Raw genomic sequence first — 15,167 nt, 5'->3', positions numbered from 1 at the left:
CTTGCTTTTGGAGCTATTAACTGTTGTTATAGTGCTGCACTTCTGTATTCCTGAGGAATTGGGGAAGATGAACAGCAATCGATGTGCGAATGAATCACCACACGGTTTAACAGATTTACCTTTGAATGTCATATTTCGAATTTTATCTTTTTTGGATCTTAAACAGTTGCAGAGTATTGCTAAATGTTGCAGGTTATTGCGAGTATTGGCAAATGAGAACTTTTTCCTGACGAATACTTTAATGAACCTACATAGCAGACGGGATCAGTGGACAAGGCGACTAATATTCGACGTTTTCGATATTTTCAACGGAAGCAGACATGTTATTTTGAGGTTAACAACTGCATATAACATTTCACTTTTAGAATCTATACGAATAGTGCAGAAGAATTATGGATTAGGTTACTCAAAGTGGCGCAGCTCGCCTGGAACTAGCTATTCAAAATCGCTTTCTAAAGATGTACTGGAAGGTTCGGGTGAAATTCAAACTTCCAATATTGAATCGGGGGATGCTGCAAGTTGCAACACTACATTCATGGAAAACCGTAATTGCATCATTGAGCGAGAGGCAATGACGTACATGGAGATTTTACAGGGGTTTCATAGACTTTGTGCCTCTTCTCAGGATGATATAATAGAATCGAAAAGAGTCAATGAGGAGACATGGGATGATTCAGAACATGAGATATCACTGGAAGAAAATTTATCAGTAAATGATCAAGATGTCGACAGTGATATCGGTACGCCGACACAAAAAGATAAAAAAACATTCGACACTACTTCCAAACAGCCTAGGACTTTGTCCCCAACGTCATCCGATTATTCAAAATCCTCGTCAAACTCAATATTCTCCGAACTGCCCCCGAAATTATCGACCTGTGGCTGGCATTCATCCATTTATGAGTTGGAACACGTCTCAGATGAGCTAAATAGTGGAAATTCCGATGAAAATACATCTTCCTCATCAGAGTCTATCGTTAAATTGAGGAATTCAAATAAAGTAAAGGATAAGGCCGCCTTATTTGAAAAGCTCATATCAAACGATTATGCAATGTCAGGGAATCAAAAAAAGCTTAAAAAGAAGAAATCATATGGTGTATTAACATCAGCCGGTCACAATAATATGCTATCCTCCTTATCTAACACTTTTTCGAGTTCTAAAAGAAACATCTCTAAAGGGTATCTTGAAGAATTGGAAAGATGCAATTTGATAATTGCCGGAATTCCAACTAGTCGAAATGAACTCGAGGACATGGTAATGTCAAATCATACCTCCCGACTAAATAGGAACGAGGTTGTGCCGTCGCGGAGTAACGAGACGGAATTGAGATTACAGTCAAATATGGGAGACAGGGAGATTAGAGAGAGCAGTAGACTAAAGAGCAGAAAACTGCAAAGAAGTAAACTCAACGCTTTTGTTACGGGGGACAACAAGATATGCTACGAAAAACTGTAGGCAACGAGAACTTCATGTAGTGGCAACTGACTGCAAATATTTATGGACACTAACGAATTTTTTGGATTAATCGGAACGCTTTTGAACTTTATATATTTTAATGATAAGAAACATATTTCAGTTATTATAATTATTATTATTGTTATCAGAATTATTATTACTATTCTTACTATCATCATTACTATTACTATTATTATTGTTATTCCCATCAAAATTGTTAGTGGCTTGTCCACGTGACGCATTTGACATGCATATAATAAACTTTTTTCAGCTAGTTAAAAAAAGAGAATAATACACTATAACGTAGATGTAATACATTGGATAATCGTGATAATTCAGCGCAAGTTTTTTAATTGCATTGTGGGTTTTGATTTATTTAACTCCTCTATAAACGAATATATTGCGAGTGGTCGTTGAGAGAATGGATGTGGATCAGACGGGCAAACAAGTTGGCACGAATGGTAATGCCGACGTTTCAAAGCTTGAAAAAAGTACGAAAACCCCAGGTACTCTAGATGAAATCATATTGGAATCTCGTCAGATGTCAGGAACTCCCCCTCAGGGTAATAAGGCAGAGTTCAAACCGAGGATCTTGTGGCCTGATGTGATCAAGACACCTGTGAATCCATGGATCTTCAGCTGTAAGGAGATTATAGAGAAGCTTGGGATGGATCCGCAACAAACTACGGAGATGAAACGATCCATGGAAAAGTGTTTGATATATTTTTATACCTTGAAAAAGAAATTGAATCTTTTTGATCACACCTATACCGCCTCCTGTATCTTATTCTTCAGATACTGGTTCATATACGGTCTACCGTCCAGCATCCCAGAGTGCATTCATATTTCACAAGCGATTCTAGTCACTGCATGTAAGACCATGGAGAATAATAGACCCATTGATGCATATGTCAAAGCTACTTGCGAGTTTTTGACAAAAGATCTGACAACTTTGAAATCCAAGCAAAACATGGACAAACTCAAATGGGATGTTAGAGATAAACTAGTAAGTAATGAAAAGAGGATTCTTTGCTCTTTTGGATTCGATTTGAATATTGAAAATCCCAAGGAACTCATAGAGGAAATGTTCAGTGGTTATTATAGATTTAATAGAGATTTTGATTTGCCGGAAGAGTTCAAGACCGTCTTCCCGAAGATACTCCAAGAAGCCAGAAATTTCATCGTCCAAGCAGTGACCCAGCCCGTTTCTTTATTATGCGATGGATACTCCTTTGTTGCACTATCGTTAATATACTGTGGATTACAATACCAGAAACTTATTGACAAAACGTTCAAATATCCAAAAAATTTCTTTCGTGACAAATTTCCTGTAGCTGTAACTTCAAAACAATACGAAGAGATATTCACAGATTACAGACTCATCGAAGAGAACTTCTTCGACCTTAAAAGTAATAAAAGGGAAAAGCTGCAGATATCTGCTGAAGAAATAAAAAATTTAATAGAAGAGGATATCAATGAAACTGAAGAAATCACTGCGGCTTTGAATAATCCGTACGATTATGAACATATCAAAACTGGAGAAGTCAGACAGGAATTACTTGATCATATATCGAAAAGAATAAAAGAGTTGTACGAAAAGACCGTTAATGACACAAAAAAGAGATCACTAGCGGATCCACAAACCAATTCTGACCAATTGAATAAGAAATCGAAGGTGTAAGTAATTTTTTTTTTTTGCTTCATTTTTTTATTAAAGACGGCATCAGAAACTTTGTGTCATTTCAAAACAAAAAAAAAACGTTATAACAGTTGATGTATTTTTTTGTAGGGAGTATGCGGCATCATTGATAACATAAGCTGCAAGGATACGAGAACAATTTGAATCTGCATTTCTCTTTTTCTGTTATAACAAGAGCATACAAAAATGATCGGTTCGATTATGAAGGGATATCGCACGCTAAATGTGGATGAAATTAGGAAACGTCGAAATGCAAAGAAGGCCACTAGACTCTGTATTCTTCTTATCGGCGAAAGTGGGACAGGAAAAGCAACATTTTTGGACAATCTCTGTGGCAAGAAGATTTTTCCAACTGGCAATGATGTTAAGGCGTCAGAGACATCGTACCATAGTCTTCGTAAGACCAAAATAACTGTTATAAGTGAAAAAGTCCAGCTTGAAGATAACGCATTTTCACCTGTGGTACTTGATATCGTGTTATTTCCAGGCTGTGGTGATCATATCAATAATTCGAAAACGCCTGAACAAATCGCAGGATACCTCGAAGCCCAATTTTCATCAATTCTTAGTGAAGAAGTCCGAATTAAAAGGAATCTCGGGAACAGAGATAATAGACCTCATGTTTGCCTCTACTTCCTTACGGCGAATTCAAGAGGTTTAAGAGAATTAGACATAAGGCTTATGCAGGAACTAGGAAAGAGAACCAACTTGCTCCCAGTCATTTCTAAAGCAGATTTACTTACAGAAGAGGAGCTAAAAAATAATAAGAAGCTGATAATGCGGGACTTATCAGCGCATAAGATTAATTTTTTTGATTTCAAAGATGATACGGTGGAAGACAACTTGATGGAAATCGATCATAATAGCAGCATCCGCAAAAATACCGAATTTCCATCGGCAATGTATATTAGAGATATAATGCCATTTTCTATTATCTGCAGCGAAGATAAAACTGCATCGGGCTCAGGTCCTACTCAACATATTCGAAAACATCCTGGAGGTAATATAATTGTGGAGGATCCTAAAAATTCTGATTTCATTTTTTTGAAAGGCATACTTTTGGGATCTCATTTAGAAGTGTTCAAGGACTATACAAACGAGGTGTTTTATGAAAGCTATCGCACAAGCGCTCTTACAGAGCAGCAGAACTGCATGGATGGAATTTTTATGTCGGCACAGAAGGAAACAATGGATCGACCTGTTTCAATTTCAAATTCGACACGTAGGAATGCATTCAGTGTATCGGGAGACTTTCCAAAACAATCTCCTGCTGAAGTGCCATTAAAGTGCGATGGGCTCGAGGAAAAGAATAATATGATTGCAGCATATAGAAAAAAAATCGAGCTTTTGGAGAAAAGACTAAAAGATGGCACAGATATATGAAGAAAAGTGTAACTAAATATTTAATATTATGTATTAGCTTTAGAAATTCACAAGATGGTCAATGCTTATACATGTCGTTTCAGGAAATTGGAAAACCAAAAGACCATTGCTTGATATCGGAGGCCAATTGGAGAAGATCTGCTGGAAGATCGTCATTATTATCAAGATAAGATTGCTCCCATAAAGTTACCCAATCGACTCCCAGTTTTCGCAGGTAAATCGAATAATTATTTTGTACCTGCGTTTCCCCCAGCAGCCTTCGCTTTGTTCGTAGCTTAATAGAGCTCAACAGAGAGGTGATTTCGTGTCTATGTTCATTCAATGACTCTTCCAGAACCTCCTCCACCATTACAATGCTACCTTCGGTTGTTCTGAGGAGAACTTGCGGCAATTGAACCGTTTTAGGATCACACTGTGATGTGATTCCATCCCATTCTTTAATAATATTATCAACCATTGAAATACATTCTCTAGTCAAAACAGATTCCGGAATGTAATCAACAGCATCCATAAAAGACGATCTGTAAAAACCATAAACTGCATGAAAAAATCTCAAAATATCAATATGTATACCGCCGTAGAGAATAATAGCCTCAATAATTTTACCGGATTGATGCATTACTGTAGGATCACCTTCAACAGTCATTGTTGTTCCAAAAATATACTTTCGAATCATCTCATTGAGACTGCTTCTCTGAAGTCGCAAAGCGAGGTTATATGGCCCATCGTTATAAATACATTCGATCAAAAATCCATTTAGAACAGCCATGCAGGATTCAATATCCCCCAATACTTCAAAGAACTTGCTTAGTACAAAAAGTTCTAATTGAGTCTCTGAAATTATCATCGAAGGTTCAGTGCATTCCATAATCGTGAAAAGTAACCCTTGCAAAACATCTCCTTCATTTGACTTTGACAGAAGGGACTGCTCATTTGGAAAAAATTGCCCACGCTCTATGATTCGATTAATTAAGGATTTAGCGCATAATATCGAGAAAATCCTTTGACAATCTTCAAGAAGAGACCGAATATCCTGTATATCTATCGCATATCTTTCAATATGATAAAGGAGCTGTAAGCACCAGCGAAAACCTTCGAAAGATTCCATATTTCTACCGTCAAAATATAGCATAAACGAAAGTATTCCTTTACTCCTAACCATGAAGGATATCTTATGAGCAATTGACACTTTTTCGCTCACAGCCTGAGTTTTAGCAAGTGACTTTGCTAAAAATTTGGCATCCATATCGAAATCAAGCTCCGGATACTTAATGAGTTGCTTAAAAAGTAAGCGTTCGATTTGTAATCTTGAGAAGTTGCTTGTTTCGCGATCAAGCAGAGGTTTCCATAGTTTAAGGGGACAAAAACAGCACATTAAATTGAGAATACCTTGATAGAGTTGCTCTTGATATATATATGATATTTTGAATTGGTTGGTTAGCAAACCAACCTCCAATTCAAAATGTTTGATTAGATTGAAATATTCTGAGTTCTTTAGTAGTAATTCCGTATCGTCTTTCGAGTTCGATGGTTAGTTTCCCTTGCCCAAACATGTGCTTTCTAAGGGTATTTATTTATCATCATCATGATATTCCTACCATTATCAATCATCTTGCTCCTCATTGAGCTTTAGTTATCTGGTGATTGTTGGAAGCGGTACTTCCTGCTATATTGTTTCTGTGTCCTAAATGAGGATTCAGTTTACAGGACGAAGCGCTATCTTACCTCATGCTACTTAAACAAAGAAACCAAAAAAAAAAATGTATATTAAATTTAAATAAAGAAGGTTCTCTGATGTCAGATGGTATTCAGCTGACGGATGAAGCTTATGGCGATGAGCAAGACATGGGGCGAACACGCGTGGCAAGCCCAGAACGTGTTAAGGATAATCCATTGATTCCAAATGATAGAGCAAATTTCAATGGAGAACTGCGACACAAGCCTGAGAAGCTTCAAGAAAGGTCTTTGCCAGCTAAAATAGCAGCACAAATATCTCTATCACAAGGTGAAACTGTGGATTATGACCGTACTCCGCCCTTGGGAAGCCCTACCGAGACAGCAAAAGACAAAGAAGTCAGATATAACACACGAACGCCAAATCTGGACAAAATTGCTAAGTTCTTCAAGAATCGACCTTCAGCATCAAAGGAAAACTTGCTAAAAAAATTCGAAGCTTCTCATTTGGAGGATACGCCTGAGTCTCAAAGGAAATGGAATCCACCGAGATATCCTATAAACGCTAGAAAAGTATCAAGCACAGAGCTCATATCTAATGCGGAAGCTATGATAGAGCCCCCTTTTTTCGAAGCAAATGATAGTGAGGAGAGATTTTCAGTAACAGGACCTTTTAACGAGGAGCCTAATATGAAGCCATGCAAGGCTGATGCTTCAAAACAAGATAATACGGAAACCATCGCACAACCATTAGTCAAGGGAATTGACTGTACTGTATTTGATGGCAATGATCACGTAATTTCAAATGCGTCTCCGTTGAATGAACGCTACGAAGTGTCACAGAAAGAAAAGCACCCTGTCATTCATCTAGAGCGAGGATGTGAGCGGCAGGTTTCTGGTGATTCAAAGTCGGCTGGACCGACTGAAAGGAGGCTTTACCACCAAAGAGAGCTTCTCAATTATTCCTCTGATAGAGAGTTAGTCAGAGATTCAGGTAGAGAGGAAACAGGAAGGAAAGAATTAACAGACTCCCAACGTATCTTTTCACAAACGCATACTACTGGTGCGCAACCAGAATATTTATCATACTCTGAAAGACTATTAGATGACCCCAATGATTCAAAATGTCATGATCAATCAGTAAACAGTACTCGAGTAGATGATACCACTGCTGACCTCATACCGTCGCCATGGATACTCCATCCTATTGAAGGTGGAATTTTCAACAGTAATAAATCTACACAAATAGTGAACACTGGGGGTACACAGCATATTTCAAGTCAATCTGCTGTTTCTCTGGATACCAGCGGAATGAACAAAAGGTTCGACCTTGAGCCATTAAAGTATGGCGAGGAGACACAAATTATAGCATCATACATATCGCAAGCGATGCCCTCCCCGAATGCGAATGGAAGCACCCAAAGAGAAAACGAGTTGATGTGCTCTACCCAGATCATCAAATCACAGGATAATGCAACTCCACATGATTTGAATACGCCGCCCAATCTTACGAGAATAATATTTGAACCTATAATGGAAGTTCCAGAAACAAGCTCCCCAACAAAATCAAAAGACGATAAAATGATCAATTTTTCACCCTCTTCCGCCCCTGATGCACTCAACAATGAGTCTTACAATGTAAATGATAATCTGGACAATCAAGACAAGGTGCACCTTAAAATCTTGAGTAAAATTGAGAATCTCTCGGACCAAGAGAGAAATTCGACTACTCCACCGGATGATAAAAGAAACTTTGATGTTGTCATAAGTGAGACAGAATATACCCAAGACTTACCTGAAGTTGAAGAGGTGGAGGGAACTCAAGAAATTGAAGTATCCAACTTCGACAGCTGGGACGCCTTGAGCACTACAGGTACCGAGGACGCATCAACGGATAGTCTCTTGAAAAGACCTCATGGTGAATCTTTACGACCCACTTTCAATAACGAACACAACAGGTCTCTCTCAAGAAAGAAAGTACGCAAAATTGCGAATTCAGGTGGGAAAACAAGCAGACAATTGAGTGATCATTTTTTAAAAGATTTCTCGTACTCGAACAATCAAAACGGTTCGGATATGGAGGTATCCAATCACCGTAGCATTCATGATCAAGAAACAGTTATGACTTTCCCAAAAGAAGTTTTACGTGAGGAGAAAGACTTCCTTTCAAAGTCTGATATCAAATTCGAAGATGCTGTCTGGTGTCAGTACAGCTTGGATTACAACTATTATCCCGGTCGAATAGTATCGAGCGATGTGAACTCAGATAAAAGCTGGGTATACTTCGATACGGGTACATCACTCACAAAAAATGATGATATATATTACCTTGACATCAGAATTGGGGACGTGGTCGATATAAAAAGTAGAAAGTATATTGTTATTGGTTTAGAATGCATCTCTCATGAACCTGGTACAATAAGGTGTATACGTGGGTTTGACACGGTTCATCTAAAAAAGAAAAATAACTCTGGGAAACTGGCAAAGAAAATAATAGTAAGACGGCTGGCAGAAGTTACTATTGATTTGAAGGAGTGGACCAAAAGGCCGAAGGTCATCTTGCAACAGGGATCGCAAGCTCGTACAATGGCTCATGGAGATTTGCAACACCCCATCAGAGGTAGAAAGAACACATTGAAGCTTTCGCCACGAAAGTTCAAAAGCAATGTGTGCTCTGATGACCACCCTATTTATAAGGAGGAATCCGATGCAGATGATACCCAAGATGTAGAATTGACTTCTGCGCTTAAACCCAACGGTAAGACGAAAAGCTCCTTATTCAGTCAGTCTTGCAGAGATCAAATTGAAGGGAGAATATTTGAAGGTTGCTTATTTGTTTTCACCGGTTTTAGTGAGGAAAGAGAGGAACTGACCGAGGTGGTGACTTCACTCGGTGGAGAAGTCCTAGATGGTGGATTTTCCAGTATATTTAAGATCGGTTCGCCAGTACAGGATGCTGCGTCTAAGCAACTCAAATATGACTTGCAAATACACCTAGAGAACAGCATGAAATATAGTCAGTATAAATTTGCTTGCTTGCTCACCACACAGCATTCAAGGAGTCTGAAATATCTGGAAACGCTAGCACTCCGATGGCCCACTTTGCATTGGAAATTTGTTAGACATTGTATCGGAAGAAATACGCTAGCTTTAGATGCTATACACCAATACTTACTGCCCTCTGGGGAAAGTTATAGGTTATCAATCAGCTCAAGCAGGGGCGGGGGAGTCATAAAATCTAGTGATATCTTCCATTTTCATGAGAATTTAATTCTGGGTAAAAGACTAAACGAACAAATAAGAGGATTGCAGACAGTCATGCAAAAATTTATTGTTGTGGTCTATGGACGCTCTGAATTGGATAGTTTCGTCAAATTCGCGTTTTGTTGTCTCGGTGTTTCCACCCTTTATCAAGTCTCAGAGCAAGGGAATGCATTAGAAATCTCAGATCATTTTACTCGAAGATTTGATCATATAGCAAGAAAGACTAATGAGAATTCACAAATTCTAATATATATGAATGACAACGGTGGAAAATCCAACTCCTTTTTAAATGATTTAAGAAGGAAGCTCTCAATATCTGTAGGTTATTTGCGTAACGATATATCAACCATCCATGTTGAAACCAAAGAATGGCTCATTCAAACCATTATCAATGAGAATACTGGATATTTCAATTAAGAGTGATGAAAATAATGATGTATCCATTATTTTTTATTATGATTTTTATCAATAAGGCTAATAAGGAACTTCCAATATCTGTAATTAATAAAAACTCTCCGTTTGGCGCATAAATAAATGTATATATTGCCTAGTATAAAGAATATCAAAAGTTTTTAGTACTAGTAAAATCATTAAAGAAGTTGCTGTATAAAAATATAGAGTACAAAGGTTAGTTTATAGTTAAGCTTCTCATGCGTAACATTTTAGAAGCCAGAATTTTAAGATATGCATCTTGGATATATCATCAGACCTTGGGCTGTAGAAATTTCATTTGCAATTCTTTAGAGAAGGCATCATCAGTTGCATTAATGCTCAGGCATGAATTCATTTTTACAGCTGATAAATTGTCACTGGTAAATCTGTGAAAATCTGAATCCATATCTGCACCACCACTAACATCGCCGCTAACCTCAAGTTTCGACAAAACTTCATGGGCTCTTTCATCTTCGAGACATTTTTCCAGACGTTTAAAATCATTAACCATTTTATCCAAAATGTGAGAATGAGCATACTCCTCTTTCACGTTTTTCAAAAAGCATATTGCAATGGAGATATATTTATCCAATAAATGATATCGATCAGAAAACCCCTGCTTTTTGCTACCACCATTTAAATTATTACTGTGATAAAGTAATAAGTCCAAAGTCGATTTGGTTGGTAATAGATCATCACCCTTGGATTCATCATTAGCATTGTTACCATGAGTGCTCTCATTTGATTCTTGATGCAACTCATTATTTGCCCCACTCTTCGCATCAAACCAAGACGGTTTCTGATTTTGTGAATAAAACGTGTGTACCCCGTTCAAGGAACTTTCTGAACCCAGCTCATTACTCAACACGGCGGGACAGTATGTTGGATATTTATTGTCAAATGAAAACTCATTAGTTGGTTGTTCCGCCATGTTCAAAAAGGTGGCATCATTAAAAGAATAAACCAATACGTTGTTGATAGATTTTTCTAACTTGTCTGTATCAATGGTAAAAAAGCATGTTCTCAAATTTGACTTGACATGTCGCTGTAAAAATTCAGACGTTAGTGAGACATCTTCGAATTTTGCAAACTCATCAGGATACAATTTTGAGAAGTAAGGAATGAGCAGATTATTTGCTAGTTTTTTCAACTCCGTATAAATGCAAACCAACTTAAAATTTGGAGTCGACTCAAAATCGTTGATAAACTTGATTATAACGAGAAAATTGTAGTAGTACCCTTGCAGATTGAACATTGATAAAACATTCTTATTCAATTCAGCAACTGTTCCATTATCGTTTAACGTTAATAACTTTGCAATATTTTTAATAGAAAAATTTATGGCAACGAGGAAATCTGTTAAAAGATTATAGGAGCCCTTTTTCATGATATTGAAATTCTTTGAGCTTAAAAAATATTCATGGACATCCTTCAATTGGCCATTCCAAATTTTGGAGCCAAAGTTAACGTCAATCCTGCCGAAGAAGACCATAGTCATTAAGAAATTTCTCAGTTTTACTGCATCACCATTCAGAATTCGAGAATAATTTGTTTCATAATTATTATTGTTCGAAAACTCACTTTGTGATTGTGAACATGATAAATTCATTTCTAGCTTTTTTGTATCAATTCTTGTTAAAAATACGTGAAAAGTTGAATAAGTACTTGCATTGAATTCATAATAGAGCATAGCGGTTGCCAACGATTCCGGAATTGGGTGCATACCTGACTTATTGAAATTGAAACTGTTGCAAAAAATCTTAAAGCTACTAGTATATTTTTTGATCACCGAAGACATTGGTACAATTAAAGATGCTTTACTCCAAGTAAATTCATCATCTGAAATGCAAATATTCTCAAGGTCTCGCTCACAAAGAAATAATGTTGAATCAACATGATAAAAAATCTTTAAAAATTGACAAAATTTGTATGCCATCAAACTTGTTCTTATTTTGGATTCAAACATGATATAGTCAAACGATGAATTAAAGTTTGAGAATTTAACTGGTATATCAAAATCTTTTCGGTCATTTGAACCAGGTGATGTCTGCTCTAGGAATGTGTACGATATCTCATTTAAGAAATTGTTTCTAACTATCGAGCAAACAGCAGATACCTGCCTCTTAATCATTCCAGTATCAAATTCTTCTGAGTAATCAGAAAATAATGCAAAGATTACACTTAAAATCAGTGATTGAATTAGCCATACTTTTTGTTTCACTTTTGAATTAGAATTAGTACTGCGACCACTCTCATTCTCTTTGAGCTTTTGTTCTTTTCTCCTTTCCAAATAAACATGCAATACACGTCTACTACTCTCGTATAGTTCCATTGTTTTTGAATTACAACCAGATTTATATAGTGAACCGAAAGTTGCAATGAAAAGTGGTAAGCAAACAAGATTAGAAAACTGGAGATCAGAGTCATTGTTATATTGATCATCTATCTTCGAATCGTTAAAATCTCGGTACTCTACGTCTTCTTCTTCTTCTCTAACATATCTCTTCAATGACTTCAAATCTAAATGAAAAAAATCAGGATGAATAAAAGAATGATGAGCATTGAAATATTCCTGGAAATATGACACATAGCAATTCAATTCATTAGAGCTTGGTAGAACCAATTCTTTGGAATTTAATATTGGATCATTGTTACCATTACTGGTATAATATGAGTTGTAGTAGCGTAACGATTTTAAGCACATCTCTCGCAATTCTTTACTAAAGAGAATGGACGATGGTAGATCTTTAACTTCGAATTCATTTGGTGGAGTTGCTCTTGAAATATTTGATAGACTTAAATAATCGATTCCATAAAATGAATAATTATTGTTTAATGTATGAGTGCCTGTCTTGGTACGTGTGTTTGAAAGTACGTTCTGATTTGCGTTTGCAGTTGACTGTTTCAAAGAGGGAGATGAGTTTAAACATTCATTCTGAGCAGAGACGTTATTTGCCATGTTACCTATCAATGGGTCTTCAGGAACAGTTTCATCATACAAATGAGTTTCTTCGTCTTGAATAAACTTATTGAAAATTGATTGTACGTCATTAGTCAAATTGGTCAAATCATTCATTTCAACATCTGTATTAAAGTCTGCCTGATTTTGATCGTTAATATCACCAGTAGATATGTGAAACCAATCTGAATTCTTATTTTCATTGGGAAAAATACTTGCAACATTTGTGCTCTTTTTTTTAATGGCACTTTTATTATTATTACTACCGCTGTCAGCTGAAGAATACGAGGAAGATTTCCCGCTCATAAATAAAGATTTCATTTGTAAACCACCGTCGTCACAATTAACTGACCAAGAAGAATTTCTGTTTCTTGCATTGTTCGTTGACGATAATGGATGAATTTTATTAACTTCAATTATGCTATCATTGTCATTATCGCAATGATTAAACTGACTAATCTCGGCTTTGTCATCATGATCATTGTATTTATAGTTATGATCGTTGTCATTGTCATTACCGATGTGATCGTTATTGTCGTTATTATCAATATTGTCTTTATTATCGTTGTCTTCATTATCTTCGTTATCTTCGTTATCTTCGTTACTATTGTTATTATCGTTATTATCATTATTACCGCTACTACTGTTATTACTGCTATTACTGTTATTACTGTTATTAATGTTATTAATGTTGTTGTCGCTGTTAGAAAGTGAATACGGAGAGTTGTTAGTCCCTGTCGATTCACTTTTAACCGTCAATGCTGTTTCTGTATTGGAACTGAATGCTGCTGAGTTCTCATTGTAATCGTTAATCCAATTAACTTGATCTAACAAATTGAATTCATTTGGAGTATTGAGTTGCAGATTAGGGATTGCAGAGCTGAAAACAATATTTGAATCTTCATCAACTGTTGTGTTTGTATTACTGGAAATATCAAAATTATTTACCTGGATCTTTGCCTTTTTATCACCTATTGTATTGAAATAACTACCGTCACGATTGAAATCTTTGAAATCAATTGGTAGTAGTTCTGGCGTTGAAAATTTTAATCTATCTGCTTTATGAATATCTTGATTTTGAGTAGGTGCGACGTAACTGCCAGACTGTGCACTGTAGGAAACACGTCTTTTTACTTTGAACCTAGAAGTTTTACCCAACTTTGGTGGTGGTACGGAATTTTCAATTGTATTTGATATTGCAGAAGCTGAAAGTTTTCTCTTTTTCACAGGTTTGTCGGAAATTTCGTGACCTGGACGAATTCTATTTTTCATCGGCGGCTGTGTCTGTACCTGAACCTGGTTTAGTCTTGGCGTTGGAGTAGGTGCTGTTGTTGGATTTGTTGGTGAGGCTGTTATTCGCGTTGTTGTTGTTATTGGTGTTGCTGCTTCTGTTCCTCTGGATGCCCTTGCTTGCGTCTTTTCGTTTTTTCGTATCAGAATATTGTCACCACAATTGCCGCCATGGATCTTGTGGGCATGTCGCAATAGAAGGTCCCTCCTACTAAACTTCCTGTTGCATATGCCACAACAATATGGCTTTTCCTTTGTGTGAGAGCGCTCGTGCCTCGTAAGATGTTCCTGTCTCGCAAACGCCCTCGTGCACACCTCGCAAACAAACAGTCTTGGCCTGCCGCTTGGCGTTTTCCCGTTAAACCTCAAATTTTCAGGCAACTGGTCCAGTTGCTTGTTGATTCGGGAATTCATGTTGTTGCTCGTGGTCACGATACCGCCACCTTCCGCGCTCTTCTGCACCACGTATGCGTCTGCTTGTTTGACATCCTGTTTCGGTACGTCCCTCGGTTTATGTTCTGTGATCGTCATGTTTCTACACCTTCTTCTTGCTGCCTGTCACCCCCACGCGCTAGCTGAATTCTCCCGTGTTGCTTCTTTAGGCTCTGTATATCGATGACTGTTGGTGGTTATACCCTTGTGTGAGCCGACCTGTTTTCGATGTACATCGATTTTTTCTTCGCCTTTCTGATCTCCTTAGTACCTTGTAATGCACTACCTTTCTGCCACTATTGGTTTGCTCTCCGAGTATACTGCGTCCTGTTGCTCCAAAAAAAACTCTCGGCGGCTAATGCAAATAAATATACCCTGTCACGCGTGCTCAATGGACAACTTAAAAAGTGGCGAATCTGTTTTTGGGGAAGCTGCGGCAGCAGTGTAAAAACAGTTTCCTTTTTATACTGATCTACCAATAAGGGGAGATACGAATGGCGTCACCCCCTCACCTTTAGACTGATGCTACTGCCAAATATCTGCGGGCCGTCTCCGGCCCTCCCTGCGCATGGCAGACT

The 15,167-nt window shown here is 37.3% G+C and overlaps 6 protein-coding genes across 6 annotated transcripts; 4 read left to right on the top strand and 2 right to left on the bottom strand.

Annotated features, from left to right (window-relative positions):
* Window positions 1-67: 67 nt before the first annotated feature.
* MFB1 (Mfb1p) lies at window positions 68-1,456 on the top strand (the record flags this gene model as incomplete). The annotated part of the gene is made up of 1 exon (XM_037289794.1): window positions 68-1,456. The coding sequence occupies one exon, from the start codon at window positions 68-70 to the stop codon at window positions 1,454-1,456; it is 1,389 nt and encodes a 462-aa protein (XP_037145689.1).
* Window positions 1,457-1,877: 421 nt separating this feature from the next.
* Window positions 1,878-3,137, top strand: BUR2 (Bur2p; the record flags this gene model as incomplete). The annotated part of the gene is made up of 1 exon (XM_037289793.1): window positions 1,878-3,137. One exon carries the CDS (start codon window positions 1,878-1,880, stop codon window positions 3,135-3,137), a length of 1,260 nt encoding a protein of 419 aa, XP_037145688.1.
* Window positions 3,138-3,341: 204 nt separating this feature from the next.
* Window positions 3,342-4,538, top strand: SPR28 (septin SPR28; the record flags this gene model as incomplete). Its single annotated transcript, XM_037289792.1, has 1 exon — window positions 3,342-4,538. The coding sequence occupies one exon, from the start codon at window positions 3,342-3,344 to the stop codon at window positions 4,536-4,538; it is 1,197 nt and encodes a 398-aa protein (XP_037145687.1).
* A 79-nt stretch (window positions 4,539-4,617) lies between these two features.
* On the bottom strand, window positions 4,618-6,149 carry ADY4 (Ady4p; the record flags this gene model as incomplete). Its single annotated transcript, XM_037289791.1, has 2 exons — window positions 4,618-6,053; window positions 6,137-6,149. 2 exons carry the CDS (start codon window positions 6,147-6,149, stop codon window positions 4,618-4,620), a joined length of 1,449 nt encoding a protein of 482 aa, XP_037145686.1.
* Window positions 6,150-6,266: 117 nt separating this feature from the next.
* Window positions 6,267-9,893, top strand: RAD9 (chromatin-binding protein RAD9; the record flags this gene model as incomplete). Its single annotated transcript, XM_037289790.1, has 1 exon — window positions 6,267-9,893. The coding sequence occupies one exon, from the start codon at window positions 6,267-6,269 to the stop codon at window positions 9,891-9,893; it is 3,627 nt and encodes a 1,208-aa protein (XP_037145685.1).
* A 286-nt stretch (window positions 9,894-10,179) lies between these two features.
* ADR1 (DNA-binding transcription factor ADR1) lies at window positions 10,180-14,688 on the bottom strand (the record flags this gene model as incomplete). Its single annotated transcript, XM_037289789.1, has 1 exon — window positions 10,180-14,688. The coding sequence occupies one exon, from the start codon at window positions 14,686-14,688 to the stop codon at window positions 10,180-10,182; it is 4,509 nt and encodes a 1,502-aa protein (XP_037145684.1).
* Between the last annotated feature and the right edge of the window lie 479 nt (window positions 14,689-15,167).

The sequence above is a fragment of the Zygotorulaspora mrakii genome, chromosome 6, assembly GCF_013402915.1.
Source record: "Zygotorulaspora mrakii chromosome 6, complete sequence".
NCBI classification, from domain to species: Eukaryota; Fungi; Ascomycota; class Saccharomycetes; order Saccharomycetales; family Saccharomycetaceae; genus Zygotorulaspora; species Zygotorulaspora mrakii.
Note: the sequence above shows the minus strand (reverse complement) of the source record. Positions and strands in the feature narration are given on the sequence as shown.